The sequence below is a fragment of the Nanorana parkeri genome, unplaced genomic scaffold (genome assembly GCF_000935625.1).
Source record: "Nanorana parkeri isolate BGI_ZX_2015 unplaced genomic scaffold, ASM93562v1 scaffold275, whole genome shotgun sequence".
In the NCBI taxonomy this organism is placed as follows: Eukaryota; Metazoa; Chordata; class Amphibia; order Anura; family Dicroglossidae; genus Nanorana; species Nanorana parkeri.
This window is the reverse complement of record NW_017306543.1, coordinates 255,469-274,913: the sequence shown is the minus strand read 5'-3', so window position 1 is coordinate 274,913 and position 19,445 is coordinate 255,469. Positions and strand designations below refer to the sequence as shown.

At 41.9% G+C, this 19,445-nt stretch overlaps 2 protein-coding genes across 3 annotated transcripts; one reads left to right on the top strand and one right to left on the bottom strand.

Annotated features, from left to right (window-relative positions):
- Positions 1-386: 386 nt before the first annotated feature.
- On the bottom strand, positions 387-11,447 carry CUNH1orf109 (chromosome unknown C1orf109 homolog). Of its 2 annotated transcripts, none has more exons than XM_018557231.1 (5): positions 11,426-11,447; positions 7,226-7,498; positions 6,247-6,426; positions 2,445-2,566; positions 387-641 (listed from the first exon to the last, which is right to left on the bottom strand). In XM_018557231.1, exons 2-5 carry the CDS (start codon positions 7,495-7,497, stop codon positions 589-591), a joined length of 627 nt encoding a protein of 208 aa, XP_018412733.1. In that variant the 5' UTR covers position 7,498; positions 11,426-11,447; the 3' UTR covers positions 387-588. The 2 variants fall into 2 exon arrangements, with proteins under 2 accessions (XP_018412733.1, XP_018412732.1); XM_018557230.1 differs by lacking the exon at positions 11,426-11,447 and adding an exon at positions 11,296-11,333.
- A 10-nt stretch (positions 11,448-11,457) lies between these two features.
- On the top strand, positions 11,458-19,145 carry SNIP1 (Smad nuclear interacting protein 1). Its single transcript, XM_018557229.1, has 4 exons — positions 11,458-11,781; positions 12,230-12,341; positions 16,269-16,822; positions 18,860-19,145. Exons 1-4 carry the CDS (start codon positions 11,606-11,608, stop codon positions 19,143-19,145), a joined length of 1,128 nt encoding a protein of 375 aa, XP_018412731.1. The 5' UTR covers positions 11,458-11,605.
- Positions 19,146-19,445: the final 300 nt, after the last annotated feature.

Sequence of the window (19,445 nt, the reverse complement as noted above, 5' to 3'; positions counted from 1 at the left end):
GCTTTAAACCCGCAGTAGGTGTGCAGGGCAGTCCCAAATCTTTTACCCTTATTAATAAAAGGGGAAGAGAGCTTTCCACAAATTACTCCTAGCCACACAGGGTAGAGAGATGGGAGAGGAGGATGTACATACTTACCACATCTAAAAATGGGGTCGGAAGCAGCTTGCAGGGACCTGGAGGTGCTTACCAACTACTGAAAACAGCAGTTGCTTTCCACGATTCTTTTGAAAACTGACACGGGTGTTAGAAAATGAAATTGCAATGTGATTTTATAACAATACCAAGTTGCATATATTGCTCAATCCATGTCTCAAATGCTTCCTTCACATCCACTCTTAAGTGACTTAATTCTCATTGTCCATTTGGAAGCTTGCAAAGGGCTATTATCAGATGATCTATGGACCACGGTACGTAGGCTCCCTCCTCGATGAAACAGACGAGTCTTTTAAAACTAGACCAATATCCAAAGAATTGGATTTCTGTTGTTTGTATCAGAAAGTTATGGCACAAATTTGCTATATAACCTCTTGTGCAGAAAGCTGATAATCTGAAATGAGATCTGTAATCTTCCTCTTGTCAAAATGAAGTCAGTCTTTTTCACATGTAGCTTCACGAAATAACGACACGCTAAGCAAGGTATCTGCAAGTAGACAGGAAAGTAATTACATGTAGATCTGACTTGTCAAAAAAAGGAAAATGTTCAACAAGTAGCAGGGAACAATAGGTCAATTAAAACGACTGTACTGGCAACTTGATGTAGAAAAAAAAAAAAATGATCTACATACAGCTGATGTATAAACGTTCCACCCATCGTATAAGATGGGTGAATGCTGTACAGCATTCCTGCCAGAAGATGGAGCTGAGAAGCATAGGAATTTGCTCCTCGGGTCCATCTTGTGGCAGGAATGATATGCGAATGGCATTCGCCAAGCTATAGGCTGCAAAGACTGTTTAGATGTCAGCCCCTAAACAATATCCTAAGGACTATAGAAGCTGAACTCCAGCCAAACAGCTAATTACACAAGTGAAATACATAGCGAGACCTGTTTTACCTACCAAATGATTTGTGTTTCTATCCATCCAGACCTGAGATTTACACAACTTGACACCAGGCAGAACGTCTGACTTTTCTCTGCTAAAGTTCAGTAACAATAACAGGTTTTGTCGTGCTCTCTCCCACCCCCTTTGCTCTCTCTTCCTATCAACAAGTCAATTTTTAGCACATGATCCCTGATGCACAAGCAACTGACTACTTGTGCTGCTTCTCCCTCCCTCTCTCTGAGTTTTGCTCTACAAGGACTGCACAAGGCAAGGTTTAGAACTCCTGACAAGTTTAAAATGCCATCTGTGTCCCTATAAATGCTAATTATCTACTCTTCCTATTCTATCTTCTATCAGCTGGACAGAAATAGAGGGGAAATCTCCCCGACAGAGATTGTAAACCTTCTTTACTCAACTAGCAAATGTGTTTTTGCTCCCCAGTAGGTGATTTCCCTCACTCGCATCTGTTTGTCTGACATCCATCAAACAGACAAAAAGTGTGAAGTTTTCCTCAGTTTTTCTTCCAATACCTGCCAATCAGAAGTGAGGAATAATCTCCCATACAGGGACACAGACTGCAAAAAAAAAATAAAAATTGGTATAGGCTGGTGCACATAAAAAGATTCTAAACTGTGCTGCTACAAGCAGTCTATTTTGTTATTGTTTATCAAGCATTTGTGTCTTGGTACATCCCTACATTTTACCCCCACTGTTTTGTGTATTTTGGTGCAGCCCCTATTTACAATTTCCTTAAGACGGGTCTACCCATGTGTTACAAGGCTTTAGAAAGAAATGACAAAGAATCACATCCTGTGTGTTGCCAAGCCTAAATAAACAACGATGGATTCTACTCTGAGTCTTCTTGATGAGTTGGACCCTGCCAGTGAATACCCTCAGCTCTGTAGGTTGTCATATTGTCTGGATATAGTGAATCTCAGGAGGTATATCTGTAAAAAATAAGTGAAGGCAACTGGACTTGCTGTATTTTTCTTGAAGACGTTTCACTGGTCATCCAACCAGCTTTCTCAATTCAAGTACATCAAGCCCAGTTGCCTTGACTTATTTTTTACAGATATACCATGACCTGGATGAATGAGAACCTTTACAGACTCAGGAGGTATGTGCAAATACATAAATTGGTGGTTAAGACAGAACAAGCTTTCCACACTACCCAAAACTTAAATAAATGTTTTTAGGTCTTTGGGGCAGTGAGTAAAAAGGCTTCTGGGACAGGAGTCTTTCTCAATTATAGATTACTTTTTGGATGAAAATATTTAAAAAAATGACCTCCACCAGGCTGGCAGTGCAGACAAAGATCAGTTATCAGAATGACACAGCATGAAAAGATGAGACAAGTACAAAAAAAAAGAAATCTTTTCAAGGTGAGAAATTTGCGCTATACCTTGTATTAACTGCTGCTTTGCTGCCGATTTGTCTTCCAGCTCTTTCCAAGCACGAGGCAAACCCTGTATTTCTGATAAGCGATCGTGATCTACCTGTAACAGAAGCTTCCGCTTGATACATCTGACTTTTGGCTAAGGACATTGTCTGTAAAATGCAGGGTTTGGGATTAGCAATTACAACATCTTAACAATGGCAAAATAAACACACCTAACATTAGAATACCAAAAAATGTTTTTGCTTTTCTATTATAAGCACGTCAAGTTACAGTCTACTTTGGAAAATAGCTGAATAATGAACCAATTGCACACAGATGTCTGTGTAAGAGAAATCCTGGGCACATTCAAGTTTCCATGCATGCACAGAAACCTGTGCTGCCTCGCACATACGTGCGCACTCATGCGCAATGGAAAGTACCATACGCTAGCTGGACAACGCACAGGAAGTGACATTGCACGAGTGACCTTGGATGAGCATATATAAACGGGCATGTTTGGCTCTCTCATTGGTGAATGATCTTCAGCTAGTCCTGTTCCCTGTAGTCCTGCTTGTTTCCTGTTCCTGACCCGGCTTGCTACTGACTCCTCTTCTCGCCCACTGTCTGCCTTCTGTGACCCCGGCCTGTTTTACGGATTTGCTTCCTTTTAGCCTGCCTTGTATCTGCTCTGATCTCCTACTTCTGACCTTAACTTGTGACCGACACTGCTCCCACCTTCCGATTTGGTACCACGCTGCCTGACTGGCTCTGACCTTGGCTTGTGACCCCCACCTATCTCCTGTCCGCTGTTCCTGCTTGATTCCACTCTGCATCAGGACTGTTTCTGTTTTGACTCCAGTGCTGCTCTGTGCCCACACATTCCCTGTTACCACCTTCAGGTGTCTTGGATGAGAGACACAAGGGGTGCCTCCTCCTCCATTCGGTCTCCATCAAGGTATGTGACAGTACATGACAGTCTGGTTAAGAGTGGTTGGACTTTTCTTCTCTTTAGTTAGAAACACTATAGCCAATATACAATGAACTGTCTTTAAGGCAAGATTGTCTCTCTGAAGACTGTCCATGAACTTGCCATCCTTGTTAATATCTTTAATCAGTTAACCTTTTGTGCTTTTTTAGGTTTTCCCCACCCAATACATTTGTTTATCTAGGCTCTGGATTTGCAGAAAATATACAGCAGTTGTTAATCCTCTCCACCCTTCTCCTACCTGTTTTTGCTGCAGAGCGTGCTGGATTTGCACTCACCTAGAACAAGGTAGGGATAGCCTGAAATCATCTAATTACAAAAATGTCCACAAATACATTGAGTATAACTACTTGTTGACTAGTTCTTCAGGCTTGCATCATGTTTAGAACATGTTTACACTTTGTGACCAATCACCCAACCCAACACAATCAAGGTTTTAGGTACATCTATGCGACCCAGACTGCCCCATTCTTTAGGTAATAATGAATGCTAACACACTCTTCATTTGGGAAACACACATTGCGTGGAAACTATAAAGAGGCTTTAGATTTCAAATCTCATATATTCCAATGCAATATTACAGTTCAAATGTTTCAACAAAATATGAAGCAGAAGTAAAGCGATCGACAAAAAAGACGAAAAAAAAAGGGCCCCATTGAAGCTTTGAGCCAAAGTGTGCTAGTATGCACAACATATTAGCACATTGTGGCAGACATGCCAAACTGATCTCTTGCAGTGATATACTTCCATCTTCTCCCCGGTCTTCAAGTGTTCGACCGTGGGAATTACTTAATCTCGGCATGCCGGGTCTTTGCCCTGAGCTGGACATGAGCAGCTCAGTGTACAGGGGGAAAAAAAATACTAATAGCTAGAAAGAAGCATTTATGGCAGAAGAGACTTACACAGCCTCTTCTGCCATAGAAAGCCAGTTAATCTGCAATTTATTTTTAAACTTCTATTTTATTGTGTATCCCCAGGGGCATTTCCACCATAGCATTAATTTCATATGTCCAGCTGGGAGACAGCCTTGCAGCTATCTTAGAATTTACTGTAGATATATCTACCAACGCACCTGGGAATGATTTGGAAATTGTCTGAAAGAGCTGGATATTACAACATAGTTAGACTAAAACCAGGAACAACAAGTGAAAATAGCAATAATACTTACATCAGGGGATACTCATAATTAAGCACCCAGAAGACATTTCAAAATCCCAGTAACATGTGTTAGCATTTCAAATAACTGTGAAGGCTCTAAAAGTGTAAGTGTGCCCACAGAAATTACATGAGCTTTGGCTGTTCCAGCTGGTTACAGACTGGGAAACAATTGTATATCTATAAGCACTTCCCAGTTTCTCCAAGCATCCCTTGGCTGATCCATCTCCGAGTAGGAATTGATTGACCTGCTAATGGTTTCTCAGGCAATAGCTAATATTTTCCTTTGAGACAAGTCAGTACCAAAGAGGCCTTTCTGCACCCTACTCTCCCTAGCCCTAACACTTCCAGAATTATACAAACATCTTGCAGCAGGTGTATTGTCCAACCAAAGGTGATATTTGGGTATAAACTGTGACAATGAAAACCACAAGCATAAAATTATGGTTGGACATGTAGCCACAATTACACTCTCCGAAATATCTTTACATACCCAAGGACATTCTGATCAGAGGTGTTTATGGCTATGGAGGCAGGAGACCAAAATTACATAATTGTGCCAGATTATCTATTGTCTCAACTCAAACTAGCAGAACAACTCTTCTCTGCAGAAGGGTTGAGCAAAAGATGTCTGGAAAGGAGAGGGACTATGCACAGACCAACTATATCACAATCATCTTATGTATGTGGGCCCCTTTAACCCCTTTGTGACGGGAGACGTACACTGTACGTCCCGCCACAAAGGGACCAAATGACTCGTCACGTACACTGTACGTGACGAGTTATTTGCTGCACTAGAAGGCTGGTAACCGCTGAGAATCAGCGGTTATCATTCATTAATGGATGCCTACGTTTAGAGGCATCCATTAATGAAAGGGTTAACCTTTTTCAGACACCCGATACCTGAAGATCAGGTGTCCGAGAGTCACAGCAGAGCCGGCAAACATGCCTGCTTTTGCCGGCATTCTGACAGCTCGTATAGATCGAGAGATATCTCTCTCAAGCTATATTGGCTTTTTTTTTCTTTCACTTTCAGGGATACATAATGTATCTATTCCTGAAAGAAGAATGTTTCAGTTTTCTGATGGTTGTTGTAACAATCAGAAAACTAGTGACAGCTGAATCCTGAACTGCTGCAGGATCAGTGTCACTAACTTATTATCGGCTGTTCTGAAGTTTGAAGCAGCCTGATAATAACCAAAAATGTATTAATTAATCAAGCAGTAATAGTGAGATTAATTCACAATGACTGCTTCATATAATTAAAGAAATAAAATAACATTTTTAAGTTTTAAAAAAAAGTGAAAAGTGTAAAAAATAAGGGACAAATAAATGAATGTATTTATTGCATTTTTTTTTTTTTAGCTGTGCTGGTTTTGTAAAAAAAAAAATACTACAAATCAAAACTGGGAAAAAAGTGTTTTTAACGTCCTAAGTGAGGCATTAGACACACATATGTGATATAAATATATAGCCCTATCTGTCCTCTAAAAAACAATATATAATATGTGTGGGTGCACTTTGTAAGAAAGTATATTACTGCTGTGCAAAAATTTCAAAAGTGTGTCAGTCATTTACGAACAGAAACTAAAAACAAGCTCAGTCATGAAGGGGTTAAACCAAGGGCTGGCTCCAGTACTGCTAATTAACATTACACAGACAGACATGCACAGTTGCAAAGGATACTGGTTTCTATAATACTTCTCTATGTCTTGCAGCCACTCTAGCATGTCAGCTACAGAAGGACTAAGAGATGAACGCTTGAGTGAAGCATCAAGTCCAAGTTTCTCCATATTCATTTCATAAATATAAAGGAGAGATGCCACCTGGTGACTTACAGTGTCCCTCACCTTTTGAAGTGTACACCTGTAAATTAAGTGATACAGAGTAAAATTATAGTCATACCATTTGATAATGTCATAGTATTAATAAATATTCCTTTAATTTTCAATGTTTAAACATAACTACACATATTCCGCCATTACAGTTATTGTATAGGTTACCCTACAGTTATCATATATGTTAGGAGAATATCGACTCAATTAATTGTTATTAGAGTAGGAAATCTCACCAGTGCCATCAGAGACTTGACACAGGTCGGCTAGAACTATGAGGTGAGCGGAAATCACTCATCTCATAGTTCTCCTTTAAGATCTTAAAAAGGAGAACTATGGGGTTAGGGCTTTTCCCCATAGTTCTCCTAAGGGTAACGGGAGGACACAAACTAGCGCCCTCCCGTCACCCAAAGCTCAGTATACCGCGAGCTACAGCTCCCGGTATACTGAGACGCCGCAGCCGGAACGGACCCGACAATTATGTCTGGATCCACCCTGCTGCGTGACAGCTGGCTCTGCCTATCTAGAGGCAGAGCCAGCTGTACCTGCCCTCTCCCCCGTCCGTTCCGCCAGTCAGCGCTGGAGGATCGGACAGGGGAGGGGGGAATCCAGTCCCTCTCCTGTCACAGCTGTCTGCCGAAACAGGATCGAGAAGTGAGCGAGCGCCGGTATGTGTTCGCTCACTTCCCGATCTACTGAGCCGACCTGTGACAGTTTCATTGTCACAGGTCGGCTCAGATTATGAGGCTGAGTGAAAATCACTCACCTCATAATTCTCCTTTAACAAATACGGCTAGAAAAAGACCCAAACTAGAGATATTCCAACTTACATCTTATCATTCAGCTTTTCTAAGGTAAGATCCATAGCAAGCTTAAGTTTAAAGAAAAGCCGATCTTGCAGATCACTAAATATGTTTAAAGGAGTCTTTTCAAAAGTAACTTTATTACAAGCCTTCAGCTGCTCTGCCAGGTTACTCAAGGTAACAACCATGGAATCACACTCCATTATGGCAAGTTTCCATTCTTCATGGTGCTTCTCTATAATGTCAAAGCATCGTCTGAGGGACTGCTGAACAGAAACCAAAGCTGCAGCCTCTGACATGCTGGGGAAAAAAGAAAAAGAAAGCCATTTACTACAACATATCTGCTTTAATACACAGCAACAGCGCAAGGTTAAAGAGTCAGTAAACAGAAGCATCATGTCCTAATCTATTGCATTTCAGTTGCTTTTTCCTTTAAGACCCTACTTGCCCTATGACACACCGATCAGTCATAACATTATGGCCACTACCCGCCTAATACGGACCTCCATGGATCAGACTTGTTTTTCCAGCACATTCCACAGATGCTTGATTGGTTTGAGATCTGGAGAATTTGAAGACCAAATCAACAACATCTATAACTCATTGTTGTGTTCCCCAAACTCACAATTGGACCATTTTTGCAGTGTGGCAGGGCACATTATCCTGCTAAAAGAGGCCAAAGCCATCAGGAAATACTGTTTCATGTAATTGGTGAGCAACAATGTTAATGTAGGTGGTAAGTGTCAAATTAACATTCACATGAATTGCAGTACCCAAGGTTTACAAGCAGAACATTGCCCAAAACATCACATTGCCTCAGCTGGCTCGCTTTCTTCCCATAGTGCATCCTGGTGCCATCTCTTCCCAAGGTAAGTGACACACGCATCCGGGCATCCACATGATGTCAAAGAAAATGTGATTCATCAGACCAGGCCACCTTCTTCCATTGCTCCGTGGCCATTGTACGTGCTTTTGGGGGTGGATGTGGGTCAGCATGGACACCATGACCGGTCAGCTACGCAGTCCCATACACAACAAACTGCAATACAGTCTGTGTCCACACACCTTTCTATCAGAACCAGCATTTGCTTTTTCAGCAATCTGAGCTACTGTAGCTCTTCTATTGGAATTGACTACATGGGCCAGCATTCGCTCCCAATGTGCATCAATAAACCTTTGCCACCCATGACCCTTTTGCCGGTTCACCAGTTTTCCTTCCTTGGGCCACTTTTGGTAGGTCTTGACCACTGCAGACCAGGGAATATCCCACAAGAGCTGCAGTTTTGGAGTTGCTCTGACCCAGTCATCTATCCATCACAATTGCCAAAGTCGCTCAAATCCTTACACTTGCCCAATTTTCTCCTTCCCACACATCAACTTCAGGGATAAAATGTTTACTTGCTGCCTAATACAGCCCACCCACTTCCAGGTGCCATTGTAAAAAGATAATCAATGTTATTCACCTCACCGCTCAGTGGTCATAATGTTATGGCTGATCAAGATATATCCCCACAGGGCATTGGGCACTTTTTGGCCGGGTTGTCTTAAAAGGAGAACTATGGGGTTAGTGTTTTTCCCCATAGTTCTCATAAAGGGTAACGGGAGGACACAAACTAGCGTCCTCTTGTTACCCTAAGCTCAGTATACCGCAAGCTGCAGCTCGCGGTATACTGAGACGCCACAGCTGAAACGGAGAGAATGTGTAATTCTAAGCAGATGTTAGGTAAAAGACAAACAATTAAAGCCCAACTCCAGCTAACATAATTTAATTGGTGATATAAATAAATAGAAAAGACACAGGTCCATCAAGTTCAACAACCTATGTATCTGAGTTTTATGTGTTTGGTCCAGTGGAAGGCAATAAACAACCCCCACAAGTAGGGATGCACCGATCCTGGCTTTTCGGCATCGAGTACAAGTACTGTTTTGGTTTTTTTGGTCCCCTGCCGATACCACAACTGGCATCCCGGGGTACCATTGGCCCGGCTTATCAGGAAGCTTCCTGATTACCTGGGAAGCCGGTGTTCTATCGCAAGAACTAGGAGGGGAATTTATCAAAACTGGAGCAGACAAAATCTGGAGCAGCTGTGCATGGCATCCAATCAGCTTCTATCTTTCATTTTCAAATCTTAACTGAACTGGAGAGAAACCGATTGGTTGCCCTGGGCAACTGCTCCAGATTTTGTCTGCTCCAGTTTTGATCAATTCCCACCCAAACATTTTGACACATATTAGCTATCACTTAGTGCCTGACCTCAGTGTGCAGGTGTGTGCTAAATTGCTGTGCTATAGCTCACCATAGGAATATGCATAAACTGGGCGGCAGCCTGGACTGGAGTACGGGGCAATATATTACACTAATATATTCCCCAGTACACAGATTCTGATGCAGATATAATAGAAAAACATTTACTGGAACTGGGGTAGGCCAATTTGCCTTTAATACCTTCCTATTCACGAACAAGTATAAAGAGAGAAGCTGATTGGTTGCCCTGGGCAACTGCTCCAGATTATGTCTGCTCCAGTTTTTATAAATTTCCCTCACTGGCTTCACGTTCTAAGGCAGCCTGGCTTCCTCACCAATCAGGAAGTCAGGCGACACGTCATGACACACGCCCCCTGGCTTCCTGATTAGCTAGGAAGCCGGCTTTACTTGTTGCTAGGCAACCTGGCTTCCTGACCAATCAGAAAGACGTGCAGCAGGTCATTATGTGCTATCCGGGTTCCTGCTTGGTCAGGAAACAGGCATCAAGTGAAGCCGGCTTCCTAGTCTATCAGGAAGCCGGGTCTTGACCTGCCGTCCGGATTCCTGATTGGCCGGGAAGCCAGCTCCATGCTCTCTCCGACCAAAAGTTCCTGTATCAGAGCATTTGGACGAGTAGGAGTAATTACCCAAATACTCTGTATCAGCACCGATAGTGGTATCGGTGCATCCCTACCCAAAGCAAAACTGTTGTGCTGATGCTATTGTTAGACAGTATTATATTTATAGAATTTTGCCCATAGTTACATTTAAATTGGACCTTCACCCATTAAAATAACTTTTTCTACTTTGACCAGTGTTCATTTTCAAACTAGTGTCACTGTACATAAAAAAAAGCAAGCACATGGTATCCTTTATTTCGTCAGTTATGATTCTGGTACAAAACATTGCAAAGTAACTTACAAATAAAATATATATTTTTTTGCCCATTTTGTTTATGTGACATGAAAAATGTGAACACATGCAACTGGGCTCCTTGTGCTCTGCATCATGTGCGGGAATCCCCCCCTGCACAGGCATGCTGCGGGTCTCCATCCTTGTGAAAATACATAGAAGAGAACAGCATCTTGCTTGCATATGCGCCTCTCAGTAAAACACCGCACGGGAGGCAGTAGGGGGTCCCTATGTCATTCTCACCTAGGCAAATAAAAAAAGCAGGAAGTGTTGCAGGCAGCAAAAAAATATGGTACTGAATGTCCCTAAAAATGATGAAGCGTTCTGCTATTGTGTAAATATTGTGTTGTTACTTTGCAATGCTTTGTACCAGAATCATAACTCACAAAATATAGAATGAAAAATGTGTTTATGTACAGTAACACTAGTTTGAAAGCTAGCACTGGTCAAAACAGAGTAAAGGGCATTTCTTTAAATGTATTATGTATTTCTGTCCATAGATTGCATCAAAAACCAAATATTGCTAGATATTATCACCAAAAGAATGCCTTCCCTTGCAACCAAACCAGTGGTAAGCAACCTACCTGTAATAAATAAATCTCAGTGCTCCAGCTGTGGTCACACTACAAATCCCATTATGATTCTTAGAGGCATGATGACAGTGGTTGTCAGTCATCCAATGCCTTGTGGGACTGTTTGTTCTGCAACAGCTGGAGTGTGGAGGTTGCCTACCCCTGATCTCAGTATTACTTATCTTGAAGAATAATGACAAAGTAATGGCCAAATGGATAGGTCCATAGGAGGGATGTAAACATTGATCTGGTCCATAAGGAATATACACGTGAGAGCCTGAAGTAAAAAAAAACATGGTTTTGAGCGGCGATCAGGTGAACAAATCCACCCATAAAACGTACAAATCAATTCCAGTTCTCCAACTCACATGCACTAAGACTCCCCATACACCGTACACAGCCACCACATAACTCCAACACGATGACAGCGTGCGTACGGAAGGGGGAGTTTAAAAAGAGTTCACGTGACACACTATCGCAACCCTCTGCGCGAATCACGTGATTTTCCGCAGTCCGTACGCGCATCCGGAAGTTGTTATCCTTCCAAAGGAAGTTTCAGCCCCCGGCATGCTTTGCCGCTTCCGGAGGACAAGCTGTCTGTGGAGTTCGTTTGGTGTCAGAGACCGCGACTAGGGGTCTAATTGGAGACGAAGGTGTCCCCGGGATTCTAAAACAGTTATGAAAGAGCTGAAGGAAGAGGAGAGGCACCGGAAGAGGAGGCCGCACAGCCCGGAGACTGTGTCGGTGAAGAAGGAGCGGATGAGCCCGCCTAGGCCTCACCGGGCTCGGCGGTGCTCCACTCCAGAGAGCAGCGGAGAAGAATCCCCCCAACCACAGCACCGGGGGAGGAGCAGGTGAGACTATCGGAGGAGACTAAGAGCTGAGCGGTTGTTGTGGACGTCACACCCGTTCTGCTTGTCTGTTGGGTAACCCCATCTCTGTCAAGTGTGAAGTTTGGCAGGTGCTTGGCAGTGTGATGAAAAACCGCCAATAAGGACCTTTCTAAGCAGTCATTTAAATAAATGTATACCCTGATATTTAGGCCTCCATGTATAAATCAGATGTATGGCTTTACTGCTACACATTTATGAAACACAGTGATTGCTTTAGAAAATATATTTGTTGTGGGACCTTAAACCCAGTTTGTATGTAGGCCCACCTGAACTACACCAGAAAATTCCATTTATATTACAATGTAAACAAAACATACCTATTCTTATTGTTATCAGTATTTTCTGAGTGTTTTTTTTTGTTTTTTTTTTTGTTTTTTTTTTTAATTCTTAACCTTATTTTTATATTTAGGTCACCAGCAAAAAAGAAAAAGACTTATGTCAAGAAAAGCAAGTCTCCAAGGAGGAGGAACAGAAGTGATAGTAGAAGTCCACCTCCTGTTCCTCCAGTAAAAGTAAAGCAGGTAAATTCCTCATGAAGGAACCTATATTAGTAGAAAGTCAAAAAACTGTTTCCTTCCCTAGTAGTGTTATCCTCACATGTACTAATACACTTGCCCTACTGGATTTGTGATGTGTTTTTGCAAAAGCAAATGTAGTTTTTTCCTTTCGTACAAATTCCTTCCGAATTGTGTGATAACTATAATGCTGAACTTTACAAAATATCTTGGGTTCATTTTTTTTTAATTATTATTATTTCCATTCTTGAATTTGTAGCAAAAACAAGATTAGAGCTGCAGCTAACGATTATTTTTAAAATCGATTAGTTAGCCGATTATTGAGTTCGATTAATCGTTTAATCGGATAAAAAATAAAATACCTTTTAAAAAATGGCTCCAGTGATGGGACTACTAGTTTGTATTGAGATTGTAGTCCATCACAGGAGCAAGCTTGGAGCGGTGGAAGTAAATAAGAAAAAAAAAAGTGTGGTGTGCAATATAGTGAAATGAAAAGTGTAAAATTATACAGCAATTAATGCAGAATGGCAACGGCTATAGAGGACTACAAATCCCAGCAATGGTATATTATACAGCGCAATACAGAATCCCACCAGCTACAGAGGAGTACAACAAATCCCAGCAATAATATATTATACAGCGAAATGCAGAATAACACCAGCTATATAGGAATACGACAAATGCCAGCAATACATTATAGCTGGTAGTATTCTGCATTGCGCTGTATAATGTACTTATATGTACTTATTGTCATACCCCCACACCTGCTCCTCCTTACTTCTTCTCCCCGCGTCCCTGTGCCGATCGTGGATGTGGGAGGGCGGTGAGCGTGAGGCGGGGAGGAGGTGCGGCGTGTGGATGCGGGCGGGTCTGGCAGCGGCGAGCGTGAGGTGGGGAGGAGGCAAGGCGCGCAACGTGTGTGGAGCCGTGAACAGGGCCAACTAACCAGAAGCCGATTAATCGATGATTGAATAAGTTGACAACTTTTTCAATAATCGATTATGTCGATTAGTTGTTGCAGCCCTAAACAAGATCATTAATTATTTGCTCCATTGTTTTTGTAAAACCTTTGACTTAAATTGAAAAACATGGATGTGGGAGATCAGTAGTTAAATGATAAATTGTCAGTGTCGGTAGTCCGTGACATTTCTGGACATTACAGAAATGCTTCCAGGAGAGTATGAAGTACTTTCCTAATATACAGTGTCAAAATATTTCCAGCAGTGCTTACCATCTGTATGCATCAATAAATGTTTGTCGGTACAAGTCCAAAAGCTTTGAGTCGTAAGATAGCTTTTCTAGTTGGGTATTTTATGCATGTAGTTCTGTCAGATAAGTGGCTGTTCCCCTAAAGCCCCCCGTGTTTTACACTGAGAAAGTAAAAAAAAAAAAAAGTACCTCTGTAATATTTAAAAGAGAACTATGGGGTAAGTGTTTTTCCCCATAGTTCTCAAGGGTCACGGGAGGATATATACTAACCTCCTGCCGTGACCCAAAGCTCAGTATATAGCGAGCTACAGCTCGCTGTATACTGAGACCGGCGCACCAGGGACGGATACCGACATTACTGTCGAGATCCGCCCAGCTGCATGAGTGACAGCTGGCTCTGCCTATCTAGAGTCAGAGCCAGCTGTATACGCCCCCTCCCACGTCCGTTCCTCCAGTCAGTGCTGGAGGATCGGAAGGGGGAGGAATCCCGGCTGGGAGCCGTGAGTGACAGTCACAGCTCTCGGCAGGGAGATGATCGAGAACTGAGCGAGCAACGGTATGTGTTCGCTCACTTCCCGAGCTATTGAGCTGACGTGTGACAGTTTCATTGTCACACGTCGGCTTGAACTATGAGGATGTGATTTTCACTCACCTCATAGTTCTCCTCCTTTAATCTCTTTTAGGTAAAAGAAGGCAGTGGTATAGGGTAATGTTGTAGTTCTGAACAAATCTGTGTCAGGAATTCAAATAAGGAAGGAACTGCAGTGCTATCCCGGTTAACATATTAGGGGATTGTGTCCTAAAGGGAATCAAGTCCTCTGCAAGGTAGGACAAAAAGCAATCCATAGTAGTTGATAAAAAGTCCTGCCTGATAGCAGTAGACATGAGAGCGATACAACTTATCTGTTTGTGGTAGAAGAGCTCTCCCCTGGAGGAACTTTAGAAGAAATCTTCCCTGAAGTTTGGATGTCCAGGTATTTGCTTCTGAAGGACGATGGTCTTGGTGGTTTCCTGGATGGAGTCATCCATTGTTCTGTGATCAGTAATCCCAGTAGGGGGAGGCTTAAAGGGCCACTCTGGTAGTAAACTTTGTGGCGACTGGAAGTGCCTAGCAGTTTCCGGGGAGCCCCTAATTTGCAAAGAGAAGCCATCCTGCAGTCAATTAAATGGCATCCCCATTGTACTGAACCCTATAAGTTTTCAGTGCTTTGTATAAAGGCTTTAATGTACAGCAGAGCTGTAGTGTGCACCTGTATCGATCAAGAAGGATCAGCTTACCGTCTAACCGGATGTCATCCGAGGGCCACCCTTATTATGGCTTCTTTGACTGTATAGACATTTTTTCGGCAGAGGATATCTCTTGATTTGCCATGGTCCGGAAAGCAGGGCCCTAGCATATGGTGCACCCAGTTTATCTTTAGGTCAGCTTTCATCTTTGTTGAAAAGTTGATTGAGGATTTAAGCATTGGTGTGATGTCTTTAGATTTTACTGTCTAAGTACACCCAAAATGTTTCTGTTCATCTATTGGGAACATTAGATCTTGCAGTTGTGTAGTTTGGGTATTAAGAAGCTGATGGTGGATCTCCCGTTTGTCTCTGATAACATTCCTGCACGTCTTCTAATCTAGCGCTGAAATGGGTGGCTTTAGTTTTAAGACAATCTCCATTTTGTGGTCCTCCTTTATGCAAGAGATTTTCCTCAAGGTCTGACCCTGTGGGCAGGGATTGGATATAGCTATGGAGATTATCCTCCTCCAATTCAGATTCAGCATTGGCTTAAGTAGAGGGAGTCCGTACAGGGGTATCTCTGAAGGAGAATGTCGAGGTTGTGCTCTGGTGGGTCCCAAGGCAGGGGTGGGAACTCAGCAGCTGGCACCATGTTAGGAGTGCTGGCAGGATGCACTAAGTGCTGAGAAGTTTGAAAAAAAATGGTAGTTGGTTAGATTTTCCCTGATGCACCTTTACTTTGCCCCCCTGCTTTTAAGCCTTGGAAGCGGAAGAAAAGAGCCTGCACTTCCTGATATGAAGGAACAGTCAAATGAAAGGAAAGTATATGCTTCTGGGGACGGGGGCATAATTGTGACTTTTGCACTGCCCTACATGTGCAAAGTACAGGTAAGTGTTAAAGTGTGTGTGCACACACTAACCATGAATTTCTTTTATTTACACCATTTTGATTTGTTAAATATAAAATTGACAGCATAACAAAATATCAAACAGATAGTGTAAAGGCCTCAATACAGAGAGTTCCCAGCAGTATTTATGACTGGACCTGTCTATGTAAATTACCTGTGCAGGAGCTTCCTATAATAGAGCGACAGTGACTGTTCTTTATCTCCTTGTGTAGGGTGACTGGTCTTGTCCCCCCCCTCTTGTAGTTTTCTGCACACAGTCTGTAGTTGGTGGGCCTGCTTTGTCTCACTCGCAGCTCAGCTCTGTGCAGGCTATGTACAGCACAGTGATGATGTCTCTGCTACATTTACAAGGGGGTATTTGGTGCACACAAAGTGGCTTTATATAATTTGTGACTGTTGAGGGATATTTTAAAATAAAACTTTGTGCCCAGAGTTCAGCTTTAAGTAAGTTATCTGCTGGTGCCTGCATATGTTCTAGATTGCACAACTAACTTGTAATATCGCACAAAATATTGTTTTTATTTTTGGCTGCCAAAATATTTTTTCATTTGATCGATTTGACTTTTTTTTTTTTTTTTTTCTTTGAAAGGAAAAAGAGAAGTACACTCGCAGAACTCATGAGGACAAGCAACTTCGAGAGAGAGGGGAGAAAGATGACAGAAGAAATAGTCACAGAGACCAAGCAGGCATCCGAGGTCATCACAACCACTCCAGGCATAGAGATAAAAATCGTGACGAGCAGCATTTAAGAGAACAGAGGGCAGAAAGGGAGTTCCACAATGAGAGGAGGAGGGAAAGACGCCAGAGGGAAGAGCAGACAGAAGAGAGTGAAAATCCAGAGGCTGAAGATGCAAACAGCACGGAGCAGGCTAAAGATAAAGAAAAACCCAACTTTGAACTTTCCGGGACACTACTTGAAGAAACCAATACTTTCAGAGGAGTCGTTATAAAATACAGTGAACCACCAGAATCTCGTGTTCCTAAGAAACGGTGGCGCCTGTACCCATTTAAGAATGATGAAGCTCTTCCAGTCATGTACATTCATCGCCAGAGTGCATACCTCCTGGGAAGGCAGAGGCGTATAGCTGATATACCAATTGATCATCCATCTTGCTCCAAGCAACATGCTGTCCTTCAGTATAGGTGAGGTTCTAGTGCTTTTATAAAGTGTTATTTTAATTTTCCCAAATGTCTTTGTGATACAGGCCTAAGGAAAAGCAGAGCTTCTTGCCTCAGTGCTGTCAAATTCTATATTGTCAGGAAAGCTGTCTGCCACATGTGCTTATTTTATTCCCTTTATCTTGCAGTTTCTCTTTCCCTTGCATCAAGTCTCCTTCCTGGACTATATTCAACTTGAAAATTGTTGAATTTCTTTTATTGCACTGCAAAACTGCTGGGCTACTACCAATTATCTTTTTTTTGACACTTGCTGTCATTTTCTGGTGTCAGTGGATTTAGACCAAGCCAGACAGTTCTTATGCTGTTAGCCCCCTAGTGAAGTAAAACATGTTCTTTAACCTGGATTTGGCACAGGAGAGGTAATAAAGGAGTGTTAAGGCCCCATTTACATTTCCTGTGCGTGTGAATATGCACAAAATCACACTGTTTGCAAAAAATGTGAGTATTACACTTACAGTGCCTTTATTGTTAAAGAAGAGCTCAGGATGCAAATGTTATTAACTCTTGCAATGGGCTACCCCCTGCACTACAAGGGTTAACTAGTTTTTGCCTAGGGTCAATAAAAAAAAAAAAAGTTATAGTTGATCGGAGCCAGAAACGCTCCCTCTAGCCTGTCGTCTTCTCCGTTGCAGCGATGATATGGTCCTTGGTGTCCTCATGTCCTATACACTGTATTGGATGTTATGATTCTTGGATTCCTAGACCGTTGCAGAGGAGGGTAAGAGACTCTCGAGGGTCCAGTCTAAGAGCCGTCTTAGTATAAAACACAGAAGCTCACTGCTTTGCTTTAGAACTTATGAGTCCCAGACCTGGAACAAACATGCAGCAAATAAAAGTCAGAGAACACTGTAGAATTTATTTATACTTGTTCCTTGTTCGTGAATAGGAAGGTATTAAAAGCAAATCATTTGGCCTACCCCAGTTCCAGTAAATGGTTTTTCTATTATCTGCATCAGAATATGTGTACTGGGGAATATATTATTGTAATATATTGCCCCGTACTCCAGTCCAGGCTGCCGCCCAGTTTATGTGCATTCCTATGGTGAGTTATAACACAGCAATGTAGCACACACCTACACACAGGCACTAAGTGATGGATAATATGTGCCAAAACGTTTTGGGTGGGAATTGAACAAAACTGGAGCAGTTACCCAGGGCAACCAATCTGTTTCTCTCTTCAGTTTGTACAGTTAAGATTTGAAAATGAAAGATAGAAGCTGATTGGTTGCCATGCACAGCTGCTCCAGATTTTGTCTGATCCAGTTTTGACAAATTCCCCTCTGTTTTCATCCTTCCAGACACCGCTGCCTCTCCTCTGTGTGCGTTGTCTGTCACTGCCTCCTCTCTTCTGTGAGAAGTATCACTTAGACCACATAAAAAATGTGTCTCCTGAACAGTGTGATTGAACAGAGGTGAGGGGAAGGAGGTGCGCTGTTGACCATCTTAGCTCAGCAATTGCTACATGAGCCAGAATGGGACCAGGTGCATCATATACTGTCTCCTGAAGGATTCATCAATGATTTTGTAGTTTTGGTGACTCCTTTTTATAGGGAAACATGGTTTTTTTTCAAAATGTAGGGTACTTTTTTTGTTATATAGTAAAAAATAAAAACCCCAGTGGTGATTAAATACCACTAAAAAAAAACTCTAGGTGTCCCCAAAAAAATGGTATGAAATTCATTTCAGTACAGTGTTGCATGACGGAATAAACATCAGTCAAAGTATCGCAGCGCTGAATACTGAAAAATGGCCTGGCCAGGAAGGGGGTGAAACACCATGGCCTTTAAGTGGTTAATGATGGCCTGATAGGGCTAGTGCTATTTAATCCAACAAAAGGTAGATTTTTTTTTTTTTTTTTTTTTTTAATGTTGCTGTGTTAAAACATATTTTGTTTCATTGTGCCAAATACTTAAAATAATTAAGTGGTCAGAATGCTGTTGGTACTGCATTAAGTCAGTAAAATAATTTGGTAAGAGTTCATTTTTTTTGTCTTTTTTTTAGAATGGTTGCATTTACTCGTGCTAATGGGACCACTGGGAGACGTGTCAGGCCTTACATCATTGACCTGGGATCTGGAAATGGCACATACTTAAACAACCAGAGAATTGATCCACAACGGTACTACGAGCTGAAAGAAAAAGATGTTCTGAAATTTGGATTCAGCAGCAGAGAGTATGTTGTTTTGCATGAGTTTTCAGATACATCAGAAGTGGACAAACCACAAGATGAGGATGATGAAGAAGAAGAAGAAGATGAGGGTACTGACAACGAACAAGCTGCAAATTAAGATACCTTCACACAAAAACAGTTTAAACCTTTTTTTTTTTTTTTTCATAAGAAGCAGAAAAGTAAACTGTCATGTGTTGACAGCCTGAAAACCTCTAAGAACCTTCTAAAGAATTGGGTTTTAACGTCTCTAAAAGACAATATAGATGTATATGTTTTCATTATAACAAAATGAACTGTTTGCATAGTGTTTTCAGCATTTTGGAAATATGACTTATTTAAAACAAGTTGGACACTTTATTAAACAAAAACATTGTAACCACTGTGGTTATAAGGAAGTGCTTTCAACTTCTTTGTTTGT